The 15,923-nt window shown below is 43.7% G+C and overlaps 1 protein-coding gene across 8 annotated transcripts in view; it reads right to left on the reverse strand.

The window, feature by feature from the left end:
* MTUS2 (microtubule associated scaffold protein 2) overlaps nucleotides 1-15,923 on the reverse strand; it is a 590,108-nt gene that overhangs the window by 361,840 nt on the left and 212,345 nt on the right. For all 8 annotated transcript variants that reach the window (XM_032403269.1, XM_032403268.1, XM_032403271.1 and 5 more), the window contains 2 exons: nucleotides 9,404-11,851; nucleotides 3,783-4,023 (listed from right to left, as the gene is read on the reverse strand). In XM_032403269.1, the coding sequence (XP_032259160.1) occupies nucleotides 3,783-4,023; nucleotides 9,404-11,608 (2,446 nt within the window). In that variant the 5' untranslated portion in view covers nucleotides 11,609-11,851. The remainder of the gene's footprint in view (nucleotides 1-3,782; nucleotides 4,024-9,403; nucleotides 11,852-15,923) is intronic.

Genomic DNA, 15,923 nt, shown 5'->3' on the forward strand with positions numbered 1-15,923 from the left:
GGGGGACTCTAGCAAAGTTGCCTCAGAAGGGAAAGGGCCTGCTGCCTGGGATAAGTCAAGCAGGCCAAGCAAAGGGCCATGGGCCTGGGTCCAGGGAAGGGCTAGTGGGAGCACAGCCATCCCACCAAAGCTCCCCAGTCTCTGGAATAAGAACTTCTCGTTGTCTGTCTCAGAGCCTATGCCAGGTGGTCCTTCCAACAGCACTAAGAAAGGATTTCACATTCTCAGTGTCCTGCAGGAGTGACAACCATTGTCACAAGGCTTTGTTAGGTCCCTAATGATTACCCATGTGAACACATATCTCTCTAAATTAAGACACCCAGGAGCCCAAGAAAAATAGTTGGGAGTCTTGAAGGAGCAGGGGTGGAGGAGTCCCTTATATGTGTACTTCTGGGGGCTGAGCTGATCTCTAAAGAAATGTCACCCTCATCACAAATGTGTGAACACAAGTAAGTCATCCTCAGAAAGAGCTCGAACTGCCTGCCTCTTCTGGGTAGTGGTACTTTTACGCACGTGGGATACACTTAAAGACTTTTCATTACCCAAAACTTGACTACTGTTAAATAAATCTCAACTATGTTCATTTTTAGTAATTTTAAGTTTTTCCAAATTAAAACTATTTTATAGTTTTTCCAAAGTAAAACTATTAACATTTGTTACATCATGCTATTTCAAAGCTTATAATTCAAATCCACATCAAATTTATAAGTTACTGGTGAAGGTGAAATCATGCTGGAGAGAATGGTGGCCCAGTGGAGGGGAACATCATAGCTTTAAAGACCAGCCATCTGCTGACAACTAACACTTTCAGTTCTCCAGCCCTGTCCTCTCAACGCTGGTCTCCTAGATGCAGCGCTTCATCCCATAGGATGGCTAAGGGCATTTCAACCGCAACATGTCCTGAGTTAGCTCCTATCCTCCCCTTCTAAACCAGCTTCTCCCCTACTCTCTGAGTGGCAACTCCATTCTCAAGGAGTCTACCTTCCACTGCATGTTTTCTCTCAGAGCCCATGCGCAGTCAGTCAGGAGCCCCGATGTGTTCTACCTTCTCACTGTGTCCCATCACCACCTGGACACTGCCTCACCTCTTGGCTGCTCCCCCTGCTTCATCCTCTGTCCTCGTAGACTCAGAGGGATCCTGAGTTCACAAAAGCCAGATCACGCTGCCTTGGCTCCAAAGCCTCCAACGGTTTTCTCACTCAGAGGAAAATTCAAATCCTTAGAATGGCTCTTAAGGCTATGCAATTCCCCCCTCCCCGACACCACACACACACACACACACACACACACACACACACACACACACGCCCGCACCCCGCCAACCTCCTAGCTTCCCACCTCCCCTGCTCACTCTGCTCCAGCCTCCTGGCCTTCCTGCCACCTCAGGGGCTGTTCCTGGCTCCTTCCTCTGCCTGGATGCTCCACCCCTGATATCCATGTGGTTCCCTCCCTCACCTCCTCTGGGGGATTGGTTTAAAGGTGACCTCCCAACCACCCTATTAAAAATCATAATCTCCTTTCTTCTTTCCCAGATGTCCTATATTCCTCCTCTGTTTCATTTCCTTCAATACTAGTTATTTCTCCCAACACACGATGTAATTTATTTGCTCATTAAAAAACAAAAAAGGCTACCCCCATACTAAAATTCAAGCTCCATGGGGGCAAGGATTTTTGTCTGTTGTCACTGCTTTATCCCCCACACCTAGAACAGTGCTGATATGTAACAGTCCCTCAGTAATAATTCTTGAATGAGGGACTGAATCACCTAATTACCTTGCAGCAGCTTTGATAATAGCATGTAGGTCCATCACAATATACATATATCATGAGAACCATCAAAAATAATTTGATTTTTATAGAAGTGCTTGTCAAAAAAAAACTAAGAAAAACTATTTAAAAATTATTGTTCATCGGGGCGCGTGGGTGGCTCAGTCGTTAAGCGTCTGCCTTCAGCTCAGGTCATGATCCCGGGGTCCTGGGATTGAGCCCCACATCGGGCTCCCTGCTCAGTGGGAAGTCTGCTTCTCCCTCTCCCACTCCCCCCGTTTGTTTTCCTGTTCTATCTCTCTCTCTGTCAAATAAATAAATAAAATCTTTTAAAAAAATTATTGTTCATCAATAATTACTTCAGTAAATGACAATTCATGAAGTAATATAATGGAAAATAGGTTTTAAAAAGTTCCTTTCCACTTATAATAAAAGAAATGCAATAATAATAATAATAATAGGAGGAGATGGAGGAGTGATAATATTCAACACTGGCAAGGGTATGGCAAGTAGAAACACTTCCAAGAAACACTAGTATGAAAATAACTGTTACAAGTTTTCTAGAAAATTCCTTGGCCTTAAAAAAATGTTTGGATATGCTTTTATCCAATCATTACACTTCAAATGATCGAGCCTAAGAAAACATAAGAAAGAAGACAAATAAGTGTACACAAAGACTCAAATCGCAACACTACTGAAAATAGTGTAGAGTAAGCAGAACTCAACTGCCAGTGATTGGGCAATGAATCAACTCTGACACAATTCTCCACCTTCTCCCATTCTTCCCACTTCCTCAAGAGGCTGCCCCTGAAGTGCCTCCATCCCATCCATATAATTCTTCTGGCTGTAATTTCTTAAAAACACTGTGCTCCTTGCTTTCATATTTACAATTATGTATTTATTTTTTTGCTTTTTTGGTCTATTTAATCCATTAGACCATAAGACGCATAAAGACAGGAGCTCTATGGTTTGTTCACTGCTGCAGTCCTTAATTTACAACTTCTGGCCCACAATAACCACCCAAAATGTGTTGAATAAATGAATAAGTGAACAAAACAGAATATTATGCTGCCATTAAAATATTTCTGAAACACGGATGACCTAGGAAATGTCTACAATGTATTAATAGAAAAACACAAAACTCACATTCAAAATTATTTTAACTATTGAAAAATGCACAGAAAAAAAATCACAGTGGAAGATAAAACTCCATAATAATAACTCTGGCTGGGTGTTAAAAATATGTTAAGTATTATTACTTCCTTTTCCATATTTTTCTATGTTCAAAATGTTTTACACTGGGGATGTATTATGTCTATAATAAAATCATACATAAAGCCCAGAGGAAACCACAGGAGTGGAAGACTGGAGACAGCAAACAAGCCAGTGCAGAGGGCCTCAGGAGGGGACACTGGCCAGCCACGGCGGAGCAGGACGACAGGGCTGGGAGAGGCAGCAGAGCCTTTTCATAAGCAATTATGGAGTGGTCCAGATTTGTGAGCAGATGAAGAGTGATATGGTCAGTGCCGGGCTGTAGAAAGATCTCTCTGGCAAACTACAACCCCCAGGCCAAACCCAGCCCCCTCTCTGTTTCTGTGAACTAAGCTGTACTGAAATACAGCCACACTCATTCACTGATGTACTGTCTGCAGCTGCTTTCATGCTAAGTAGTTACTACACGGACCATTATGGCCCAGAAAGCCTAAAATATTTACTATCTGACCCCTTACAGAAAAACTCCACTGGCCCCTGGTCTACAGGCTGTATCAGAGAAAGGAGAAATCGCACGAATTGAGGAGGTGGTTGCAAAGGCCACCCTTTTAAAGGGAACGTGGAGGATGACTGGTGCAGACCGAGGAGTCTTGACAAGTATCTGTATTGACAGTCAGATGGAAGAGAAGAAAAAGGCTCCTCTCAGAGGGTAAGGCATTCATGTAGTAGACAGTTACTGCTGTTTTAGAGAATTACTATTTACAAGTGCAGCAGGAAAAAACAGTAACAGCTGGGTCACTTACCCGCAGAATCAGAGCTGTAGAGACTGGTAGCTGCCGCGATGGGTCCTGGCGGGTGGATGGCACTCGCCGAGGACCTCTGACTCGCAATCAGGATCCTGCTCTTTGCAGATGGTAAACGGGACATTGCACCCAATCCCAACTGGGGCTTAAGGAGCATGGCCGATCGATAGAAAGTTGGAGGAACTTCATAATGAGTATAGGAAGGAGAACAAAATTCTTCTTTTCCCGGGCGTTCTGTAACCTGTGATAAATGACCAGAAGCTTAATCAGAGAAGCTCCCATCACAGGATGAGCATGGAATGTGGTCAGGAGACCAAGGCTCCAGCAATGGCGACTCTGGCCCCACTGAGTTGCTCCATCACTGACCACTTACCTTCTCTGGTAAAGAGACTGCTAAATCCATAGCACCTACAATGGTGTCTAGTACATAAAGTCAATAAATATTTATTCAATAAAGGAATCATGTTTCCATTCTTACCTAAATTTAATAACATAATAATCCTGTGACTTTTCCCTATAGTTAAAGTTTGGGCTAGAACACAACCTATATGCGTTTTATATAGGTAATTCTATACTCACAAAGCCTGTTCATATTATCAGTGTTTCTTCATATTAAAAATGAAAAAAATAAGACAACTATCTTTATTTCCTTTAAGTTAAAAAAAAAAATAGTGCCAGAGGCTATGAACGAAAAGATACATCTGTGAACTCTGCGCTAACTCACAATTTTATGTGTCAAACATTTATCTATTCAGGAATCACAAGCATTTAACAATATTCTTTAATAGGGGCTATAAATCTTTGATTCAAGCTGTTGAAGAGAAAAACTCTCAATTTGATACTCTTTTAATGTTTAATGTTTTCTCCTTAAACTGACATTATTAAAACAAAAGATTAGGCCTTTAAAGTTTTATCATAATCACATTGTAACATATGCATGATTGCTCTAGTAGACAGGCTGAATTCAGGCCACAGCAAATTATATTCCTGTGAAAGACATTCTATTTCTGCTGTCTAATAAAATTTTTACCATTCCCTGCTTACCCTCTTACTATCAACCTTTGGCTTTTCTATTATATTTATGTTCCTCTATTTTTTCATTGCAGTTTCTAAAATTCCGGTGCCCCTGCTCACTGCTTCTAGCAAGTGTGCTCATGAAGAAAAGATTTCTATCCCACATCTGTCAGGTTTTCAGGATTGCAATATGCTGATCTCAGTAATTACTCAGTCCTTTGAAACTGGAGAGTCCAAAACCCAACATGCTGTCACTCGGAAGTGTCCTTAATGATTTCAGTCACTCCAATGCCTGTCACTTTGTCAGGTAGTTTGTCTCTGGTAAGATGTAACAAATTCTTTAAGAAGGTGAAAAGTATGCCTAATTGGTGTTTTTCATAAGACAAGGGCACCTACAAAAAAATTTCACACTCATTTCTTTCATCTTTACTGACAATACAACAGGTGTCACTGCACAGCTATGAACACATAGCACTTAACCCCAAACGATTTTTTCCCCTCCTTCTCTAATGGAGTATTTTTAGAGAAATAATTTTGAAAGCAAACTAAAAGATCCTTGTGATCTCAAACTCCTAAAACTCAATCAAGGTATACAAACAAGTTAAGTTCTTACTAGATTGCCACTCTTCCTATTTGCCCTGTCCTGCTTTCAGTGGAATGGGCTGAACTGGGCAGACACACAGTAAATGTGGAGGCTTCACTGAGAAGTCACTGATCTGGATAGCCACTGGGAGAGGACCTGTGATGGTTAATCTTAACAACCTAGCTAGGTCATGGTACCCAGATATTTGGTCAAAGATTATTCTAGATGTTTATGTTTTAAAGATGAGATCAACATTTAAATCAGTAAGCCCTGAATAAAGCAGATTATGCCTCATCATGTGGGTAGGCCTCACCTAATCAGTTGAATGCTTTAATGGAAAAAGACTGACCTCCCTTAAAGAAGAGGGAAATCCGCCAGCAGGTGGCCTTTGGACTTGAACTGCAGCATCACCTCTTCCCTACGTCTCCAGCCTGCTGGCCCACCCTGCATACTTTGGACTTGCCAGCCTCCACAATTGCACAGGCCAATTCCTTCAAGTCTGGATAGATACTTACATAATACATACATATGTCCCTGTATTATGGGAGTAGGAAGGGAGACCAGCCCTGATCAGACATCTGTATGCTGCAAGTACACGACCTCACCCGTGTCCTCTCACCCCTGCTCCCCTCTTCCTACCTCCTTATACTAAAAATGCAAAGGGATTCCCCAAGGCATCAGTAGGAAGAAGTGTCCCAGAGACCTCAGGATAGGTGCAAGCAGAAAACAGTCTAAACCAGGAAGCGTATTCGATCATCCTGCCATGATCTTCAAGGCCGCTTCCGGAAGCTCTAGATGTCTGTACTGTTCCTGTCAACAGAGAAAGGATGCCCTCTCTCAGAAGAGCCCTTCCTCTGACTTCTTCATTTCTACTAATGCTAACCCAGCAGGAATCTGTCAATAATGATGAAAGAGTCTGAAGCCGGTTTGGGTTTGTACTGTTAAGACTTTCCCATTTATTAAAAAGATATAGGACTTCTACAATTGAAAAATACTTCTGTTGCAACTGGTCAGAAATGTGTTCTTTCCCTGGAGATTAGCTGAAGCCATCCTGTGGCAAGGCAGGGCTCACTGGCAGGGAAGGTGGCCTTGGGACCTCCCTGCACCAAGCCGGAATGCAGGAAGGGGACCCACTGGATTTCAACAAGTTGCAGCTCTAGGAGCAAAGGCCAAGGGCCAGCCTATTGATTAAAAGAGGATTATGGCAGAAATTGGCTCAGTACAACACCTGGGGCTTCTCTGCCCCGTCTTGTAGCTGGAAGACAGGCCCTTGGACACCTGATTATGGCAGAAAACAGTCCCCAGAGGGGCTGGTGCACAGTGGCGCTGCTGTCCCCCACCAATGGGGCCTCTCCAAACCCCTCAGAACTACTAACACCACACAAACACTCATGCTATCCCATTTCCTTGAGACTCAGGGTGGCTTCTAGAGGATTAAGAATAGGAACTATTTGGGGGGGGGGGGAAATGTGCATATAATTTAGAAGTTATATTTTATGGAGGGAGCCAAAGCAATGCAGAAAAGACATACACAAAACCAAAATCAGTAAGGGTCACAGAGAAAGAAATGCAGACAGTAACAGCATGTTTGCCAACCTCTCCACATAAAATTTCTCTCATGAATGTGTTTTTGCAGAGAAAAGTCTGGGGGATCTTTTTTGGGGTGGGTGGGGAACCAAATTAGTCTATTTGAAGAAATGGTACAAATGAATGAACTGAAGTGGATGCGCTGGTACGACTTACAGACAAGGTAAAGGTAACCCCAACATGTGTTGTGACCAGGGCAGCCATCCCAGTGGCCACAGAGAAACCAGCCCAAGGGTGAGCTCTTATCACTGTCTTCCAGACCGTGCTTGTCAAAGAGATACTCTGCCATGCCAGATTTGGGGACCCAATCATGCACAAGTTGCTTACTTCTGCAGTGACCCAAGAAGAAGAAGAGAAAGAGTCTTTGGTTATTTAAACAGCTTTGGTATCCGCAGCCTGGGCAGGGTCAGAGGGCTACCTTTGAGAGGCCTCACAAGGAGCATCCCTGCCTTAGCAAGGAGCTTAAGGTCAGAGCCTGATCCTGAGCCTTGGAGGCCCAGGTGGATAAGGTTTTAGAAATTTGAGAAAGACTCACATTAACCAAGCTCAGAGACTGATGTATAAGACCAGAGTGGCAATCTGTCCACTGTTAGCGAGACGCCATGGCCTAGGGCCAGACTCTTTATGTCCTTTGGCTAGGACATCCTCTCGCTACAGACCTCTGTGTGAGAAGCCCACCTAAAACAGGACAGAACGCAGCCTGGAACAGTGAAATGAGCCCCTGCTGAAAAGACTGGACCCTCAGACTCTCTAGTGGGTGTTCTCTCTGTAGAGATGTGAGGTGGGAAAGCAGGCCCAGAGTCAGAAGACAGTGACCGAGCTGTGTGACTCGGAGCTAACAGCCTGCCTCAAGGCAGAACAGACGGTCAGCTGCTGGGGCACCTGTCAGTGATAGCTTTGGTCAAGGTCTGCTGCTTAGAATAGATTCACCTCTTTTGCTGGGCCAAAGCTGACAACTTCCACTCTGATCAGTACATTCAGCAAATATGTCAATATAGTCAGTCAACCTAAGGTCCAACTTTGGACTTAGCCTTTCTATCTCTAAGAAGCTTTGGTTGACTTTTGTTTGGATCCAACATATATGAGTTCATAATTCAGCCATCATTCAACATTTTCTGACAACATCGTTATGTCAAGCACTGTAAACTCTGGGGACCCAGCAGAGAACAACAACAACAACAACAACAACAAAAACAGAAAAAAAGTCCCTGTTCTCATGGATTTTACATTCTAGTTGATGCAGCAAAAACAGAAAAAGTATATACGCCAGATGGAGATAAGCACTAAGAAAAAAATAAACCAGAGAAAGGGGGTCTCAGGGAAGGTGAGGTGTCTCTCCAATGAAGTGCCATTTGAACAGAGATAGAAAGTAAAGGAGAGAGCCACTGGGTCTATGGAAAAAGAACATTCCAAGCAGAGGTAAGTGCAAAGACCCCAAGGCAGCAGAAGGAGAGAGGGTGAGCAGAGGAAGGAGAGGTGGTCGGGGAGGTTATGGAGCCAGACTGAGTCCATCCTAAAAGCTGAGCCATCCTACATGCTTAAGCTTGCGTTCTAAATGGCCTGGGCAGACCTGAAGGATGTTATGGAGAGGAGTGATCTGACCCCAGCTTTTAAATGATCACTCTGGCCACCATGAGGAGACTGGTTCAGGAGATAAATCTGCCTTCTGAGCTCTGGGACGACAACTCGCCATCACACCCAGAAATGAAAGGGGCAGCACAGTGATGGAATTGGGAGGGCGAGAAGAGCATCTCAGCACTGTCCTTGTTCTGTGGCTTTAACTGAGTGACTTAAATCCCTCCAAAGTGGTTTATACAATGATAAAAACTGTAATCCCAACCTCCAGAAAACACTGCAAGGACTAGTGAAGATTGATAAAGATGAAATGTTATGTGGGCTCAAGGCATAGTAGGTGCTCAACTAAATGTTAGTTGTAATTATTATTCTGACTCAAAGAGCCCATGCCTAACACATTATTTGCTACTCACTGTGGTTTTCCCATGTATGAATGAGATTCTCCCATAAGGAAAATACTCCCCCTGAGAGGATGAAGTCAGACCAATTTGAACAATATATTTATTTTGGACTTTTCCCCCTGTTGATCTGGCTTATAAAAGACTTATGCTGACTTATTTAAGCATGGAAGCCAATTTAAATGCATACTTATCTAACCTCTCATGTATTACGCTGAGTGGAATTTAAATGAGTCTCCTTAGATGTTAGCTACATCTCATCATGATCGGCAAGCTCTTCCGGTCAAAAATGTCCACTTGTCTATAAAGTCCTCTAGTTAAGAACATCCATTTCTGTGCACATGGATCCATCAAAATTTGCAATTTGCTAACAGGATATTTTGTTTTCACAGTTCACACTGAAAACACATAACAAACTTTACAGTGTTTGACTTAAAGATCATATCAGAATGACATTCTCTTACCTCCTGCAAAAACTTTTCACTCATTTGACTGAAATGGTGTCCTGGGGGCTTGATCCCAGACACCATCAACCCAGAACTGAAGACCCGTGGCTTTTGCAAGTCTGGCTTGTATTTCTCATAGAGGTTGGCAGATGGCTTCAGCTCACCACCTGCTGCCTTCTCCTCTTTGGGAAGAGACATGGTACATGTGGGCGGAACATAAGGAAGGCCCACCGGAACTAGCGAAGTGTCCACCTGGCCGAGGGCCTGAGGACTCCTCCTGATGTAGGTGATGATCTTGGGCCTCACGTGCTTGGGCTTGGGCAGAATGATGGGCTTGGGTTCTGTCCTTTCTTCTGTTTTTTCAACCTGGTGGCTCTCCATTCCCTCCTGTGAGGAAGGGGTATCCTCAGAATGTGGGAATACAGGTTCGGGGATCCCACTGGGGCAGGTGCTCTTGTCAGGCACTTTCGGGGGTGTGTTCAACAACCGCGCACTATCAGTGGGGGGTGCGGCAGCCGAGGATGACCTGGCATCCGCACCTAACGCGCCTAAGTCCTGAACACTGCTACTAGGTGGTGGAGGCTGGTGGGTCACATTCACAGTTGTCTCTGGATGGAGGGGTGCCAGGCCACTGAGAAGAGCACCTGCTCCCCCTGGGGTGCTTTCAGTCTTAGCTGCATTTTCTAGGAGGTTCCTATCTTCTGCAACAGATGTAGTGATCTCTTTGCTGTCCCCTACTTCTGAGTTGCTGCTCTGAGGGCCGAGGGGCTCAGGGACCCCAGTGTTGTGCTCTCCAACAGAAGGATCTAAAGTACAAACTGCCACACTGTCCATGTTCCCACTATCCAGTGCGCTCTCCTCACTGACATCTGAGGGCCTGCTGTCTGGTGGGTCATAAGGAATAAAAGGTACATGCCCATCACCCGCTGAAATGCCCAACTTCCTAGCTGCACTTGATGAAATTTTGCCAGTGGGCTGCTTTTCGGCAGCTTCCAAGGAAGCAGGGCCTTGTGTGGGGCTGGTCTGAAGAGAACCCTCCTCACCTAGGTGGACTGCTCTCTTGTCCTGCTCACTCCTGCCTCTTCCCACACGAGTGTGGTGGCCACTGCTGTGTGACAGGCTAAGGGCACCGGTGGCGGCCTCCTGCTGTGCTTTCCCACCTGGCTCCTTTCTCTCGAGGAGTAACACACTACCTTCCTTGGGGCATCCCAGACCCTCGGCCTGGATTGACTTTAACTCCTGCCCAGACTGGGGTGGGACAAATTTCAGCTCTGGCTTGAGCTCTCCCTTTCCCTGACCTAATTGTGCTTCTGGCTTACTCAGGACTCCCTTCAGTGCTGAAGCTGAATCCAGACCAGGCTCTGGAAGGGCCGAATGTGATGTGCTCTCATTGCTAACTTTCGGTCCATGTCCCCCCTCCATCTGGGTCTCTGAGGGGGTGGTCTCCTTGGTTGCTGAGGTAGATGGTTTAGGATGACGCACACTCTTTCCCTCTGAGGTACTGTCAGCTGGAGGAAGAGCTGCCCCTGGAGAGGGGGCAGTCAACAGCCTCTGCGGCCCCTCCCCGCCACTGGGCTCATGACGCAGGGCTTCAGGGGAGTCGAGTGGCGTGGGCTGCAGACGCTGCCAGGTCAGGCTCCCGCCACGTTCCCTTGTGGGCATGTCCACGACAACAGCAGAGCCACTTGCTCTTTCCAAAGAATGCCTTCTCAATTCCTCGTTGTCAAGGGTCTTTGCCAACTTATCCTTAGCATGCCGGGGAAGTTCAGCATCCCTTTTAGCCAAAACCTCTGGACTGGCCTCCGCCATAATGTTCCTCCAACTTGACAGACTTGGTCCCTGAACACTGCGAGGGGTCTGTAGGATATCTGTGCCTCTCTCCACCGTGTGCTCTTCATTTAGTCCTCCATGGACGGTCGAAGAAAATTTAAAATCTTTCAGGCTGGTGGGGCCAGACTGAGATCCTTTCCCAAAGCTCTGAAGTTGGTGAGATTCCTTATTGAAATGGGTACTATTCTCTGGCTCGCTTGAATTTGCATTTCCAATTTCATCTGTCCGGTCACGTGTCTCAGACTCATCATGAGAGGAACTGACCTCCAACATGATTTGATTGGCATTTGTGTCTCCCAGACTTAGGATACTCTCATTATTATTTTTCACTCCATTTCTGTTGTCCCGCAACTGAGCGTAACATGATTTCTTTGGAGCCACTGGGACGCTCATTTTCAACCCTTCAGGGGGGGCTGCTGGCCATGCAGTTCTACTTAATGGAAAGGAGCTTCCTTCAAGCTGCTATTTGATTAATAGGAAATTCTCAAGCTGCTTGTTGCCCCCTGACAATGTCACGCTGCAATACTACTTTAATCATTTTCAGAGCGGTCTTAAAACCAAGCATTGTCTTGACATACAGCGGGATGACTTATCTGTTAGGTTCCTGCTGAATGAGAGCCAATTAGTCCATAAGACCTAGAGAGAAATAAAAATAAAATCATGTTGTTGGCACTGACAAATAGAGATTCTTAGGGGAAAAAAACATGGAAAACACAGATTTATTCATCACTTTCATATTATTATTTCATTCACTCAGCCCTTAAATTTCTCAAAAACCTTTCTGATAGGGTGCCTGCTGGCCAAATATGGGGAAATTAAAACATAAAAATGATTGTTAGAAATGGATTATAAAACATATTAAATCTTAAATTCAAATTTTAAAAACCCACAGGTTCATATTGATACTGATTTAAAAGGCTGGAGGAGAAGAAAAAGCTCTTCTTCATAGAATAATACCAACTAACCTAACAAAAATCATACAGTTAGAAAAAAATCACCATTTTGCAATCACCAAAGTAATAATTATCTTGCAACAAATGGTTGCTAAAAACACCAGGTGAAAGATTGTTAGGGAACAGGATATTCACAGAATCTTAAGGTACCATTCTCCAGATTACTTTATTTTTATTTATTTATTTTTTGGGGGAGAGAGAGAGAGAAAGAGGAAGCGCAGGTGCACGGGAGCTGGGGGTGGGGAGGGGCAGAGGGAGAGGGAGAAAGAGAATCTTAAGCAGGCTCTACACTCATCATGGAGCCCAATGCAGGGCTCAATCATATGACCCTGAGATCATGACCTAAGCCAAAATCAAGAGTCGGACACCCAACTGACCGAGCCACCCAGGCACCCCAAGATTACTTTATTTCTTACAAAAGGAAAATTCTACCTTTACAATAGAGAAATCTGGTAGAAGCCACCTTAACCAAGTGATCAATTTTAACATCCATAATGGAAACTGATTCCATGTGTTCCTGATGTTAGGTAGTTCTCAGTGCTTCACATCACCTATGTAGTATTCTTGCTATAAATGTTCAACCTGAATTTAATCATGAGGAAATAATCAGGCAAATCTAAATAGATGGACATTTTACAAAATAACTGGCCTAAACTTACCTCCAAAATGCCAATGTGTATCTACATATAATGTGTGCTCCCTGACTGGATCTTAGATTTAAAAAAAAAAAGTTAGGGGCACCTGGGTGGCTCAGTCAGTTAAGCATCCAGCTCTCGATTCTGGCTCAGGTCATGATCTTGGGGTGGTGAGATCAAGCCCTACTGTATCGGGCTCCACACTCAGTGTGGAATTCTTAAGAGTCTCTGTCTTCCTCTCCCTCTCCCCTCCCTACCCCCTGCTCTCCCTCTCTCTCAAAAAAAAAAAAAAAAAAGTTAGCAAAGGACATTATTGGGACAATTAGAGATTTAATATGGGTTGTATATTAGGTCAAGGTATTTTATCAGTGTTAACTTTCTTAGGTGTATAATAGTATTGTGAATATATCAGAGATATTCTTTGTTCTTGGAAGAGACACGCTTTTAAACATGACATGCTTTTAGACATGGCACATGGTAACTTACTCTCCAATGGTTCAGCAAAGAGAAAACTGTGCATGTGTGCGTGTGTGTGTGTGTGTGTGTGTGTGTTTGTGAGAGAGAGAGAATGGAACTGTGCCAAAAGATAATAATTTGCAAACTTCAGTGATCCACTCTACAACACCTATAACTGTTCTACAGGTTTGAAAATGTTCAAAACGGAAGTTGGAGGAAATCCTATCCCAGCCTTCAGGTCCTGCATGGTCCAGCCCCCAAACACCTTTCCAGCCTCACCCCCTACTACTCATCCTCTTACTCTCCATGCTGCAGGCACACTGTCTTCATCCTTTACATTACTGGGCACCTCCTTCCCTGCTTTGGGGCCTTTGCACACACTCTTCCATCTGCACAGAATGTGGACTCTTCTCCCAACATTACCTAACTCCTTTGTGGTCTTAAGTTTGCAGTATGAATACCTCTTCCTCCAGGAAGCTTTCCTGGCCCACTAGAATAGATTAGGTCCTTCTATAATGAACTGTCACAACATCCTATATTTTTACTTAAAAAAAAAACCTTTTAAATGTGCTAGACACTGAAGAAAATATTGTTCAATACCTAGCATATGTATTGGGTACTTAATATGTATTTGTAGCATGAATGAATGACTATATGAATGAATGATGAAGATCAATGTTATTTCTGCCCCCAAAGAGCTTAAATCTAATATAGTATTTAAATTTTGATCAAAGTAGATTCACAGATCATCAGTAAATCACTCAATTCAAAGCTAACATTGATTTATCTACTATTGTGAGTGCATTTTATTAGGCACTGGGGATGGGAGAGTTTAAAAGTAACAAGGTTCTGCTCCATCCCCAATTCCCCCAGGGCGGATTCAACGTTAAAGTCTTCCACACCTTCCTCCTCATCCATACAAACACACATGAATACACATGTACACATTACCTGGGAGGCTGTTGTTATGTTTCTGCTGAAGTAGGTTACATGGCAACCCACTTGTCTCCCTTCATCACTGTTTACTATGTAACTTCATCTTTTCAAAAGATTATGTGTGCATGCATACAGACATAATCATGTATATACATACACATACATATATATGGATGGATGTGACCCACAGAATGACATCATGAACACCTGAGAATGAAGGACTGAAAAATCACCAATAATATGCAGCTACCTCCATGCTCCTCTCCAGCCCAGCCCCCTCCTCTCCTAATGTGACCTTTCATTGGACACCCTACCATTGGCGTCCCCCAGAACCTCAGCAGATAAAGCTCTTTTTCTTTCATTTCTTTTGCATCTATTATGTAAGCATGTACTTTTTACATAAATGAGATCATTTCCTATAAGCTGGGGGTTTTGTGTGTTTTATTTGCCCCTTTCTCCTCTCACCCAAAGACATATTAACATCCTAATCTGGGTCTTTCTATTCCTTTCCCCACGTTTGTCTAATCCTACCCAAATACACACACCCACACAGGAGCAGGCATTTCATTTCCTGCCATACTGCTCTTCTGTTCCATCCCTGTGGCACTGTCTCCATCCCCCTCCTCTCCTTCATCCCTATCTCCCACGTTCCTCTTCTCCTTCTCTGTCTTCTTCCAGGCCTGTCTTCAGTAAGCCAGGGGTGTCCTGGGTCCAGCCCCACCCCAATACAGACCTCAGGCCTAACCAAGATGCTCATACTCTGGTCACAGCCTCAGTTCCCTGACACAGAGGAGATTCTCAGTGAACCTATCTTTATTTCTTTATTCAAGTTAAAAAGTGTTTTCCTTGAAGATATACATATCCTCTGGGCACAGATATAAAAAGCATGTAGGCAAATCAGTAAGACAGCAGTTTAAAAGAACACTGTGCTCTCTGGATCAGAAAGCAGGTATCCCAGAAAGCCAGGGAGAGCAAGAGATCCCACAAATATGGGCCATCCACAGAAAGGGAGTGCCTCTAATTCTCTGTGGGCAGAATTATAAGCATGAGACCAAGAGCCCCCAGGTTTGAATTATCAAGGCTGGGAGAAAAAAAGAAATGAATTCTTCTCAACAATGATGAACAAAACCAGAGTACGGTACACTGCAATTCACAATATGATTGCTAGAGACTGACAAACAAGTGTCAAGTCCCTGTCTTGCTAGAAAGAGTTGTATTTTAATTTTTAATGAATTACATAATAGATGCTTTTTTCTTTGTCAGTGAGCAGCAAATGTTACTCATTGGTAAGGGAATGGAAAGCTAGAACCTCCTAAGGACCGAGTATAATTCTCAGTTAGAATACATATTCGTAAATTTTAATTTAAATTTTAAATTATATTTTTGTTTAGTCTTTAATTTTAATTTAAATTAGGCTATTTAATATTTGTAGTGGCTTCCAGAGATAGACCTTAACATCCCCTTGCTTTTTCTTTTCTTTCTGGGTAAGGACATGAAAGCACAGAGAGGGTAACATTCCCAAGGTCACACAGCTAAGAAGTGAAAGGGCAGGGACTGAGATAGGAAAGTAAAATCCATGCAGAAAGTGGAAGCTTTAAAAGGAAAAGCTGTCTGTTGGTGAAACTGTACAGATCACACAGTAAGAATAAAAGGAAAAGACACTATCATAAAGACCAAGAATAGAAAAGCAAAACCAGAAACCAAAAAAGGAGAGAAAGCTCACACAAG

This window comes from Phoca vitulina, unplaced genomic scaffold (assembly GCF_004348235.1).
Source record: "Phoca vitulina isolate PV1807 unplaced genomic scaffold, GSC_HSeal_1.0 scaffold5, whole genome shotgun sequence".
In the NCBI taxonomy this organism is placed as follows: Eukaryota; Metazoa; Chordata; class Mammalia; order Carnivora; family Phocidae; genus Phoca; species Phoca vitulina.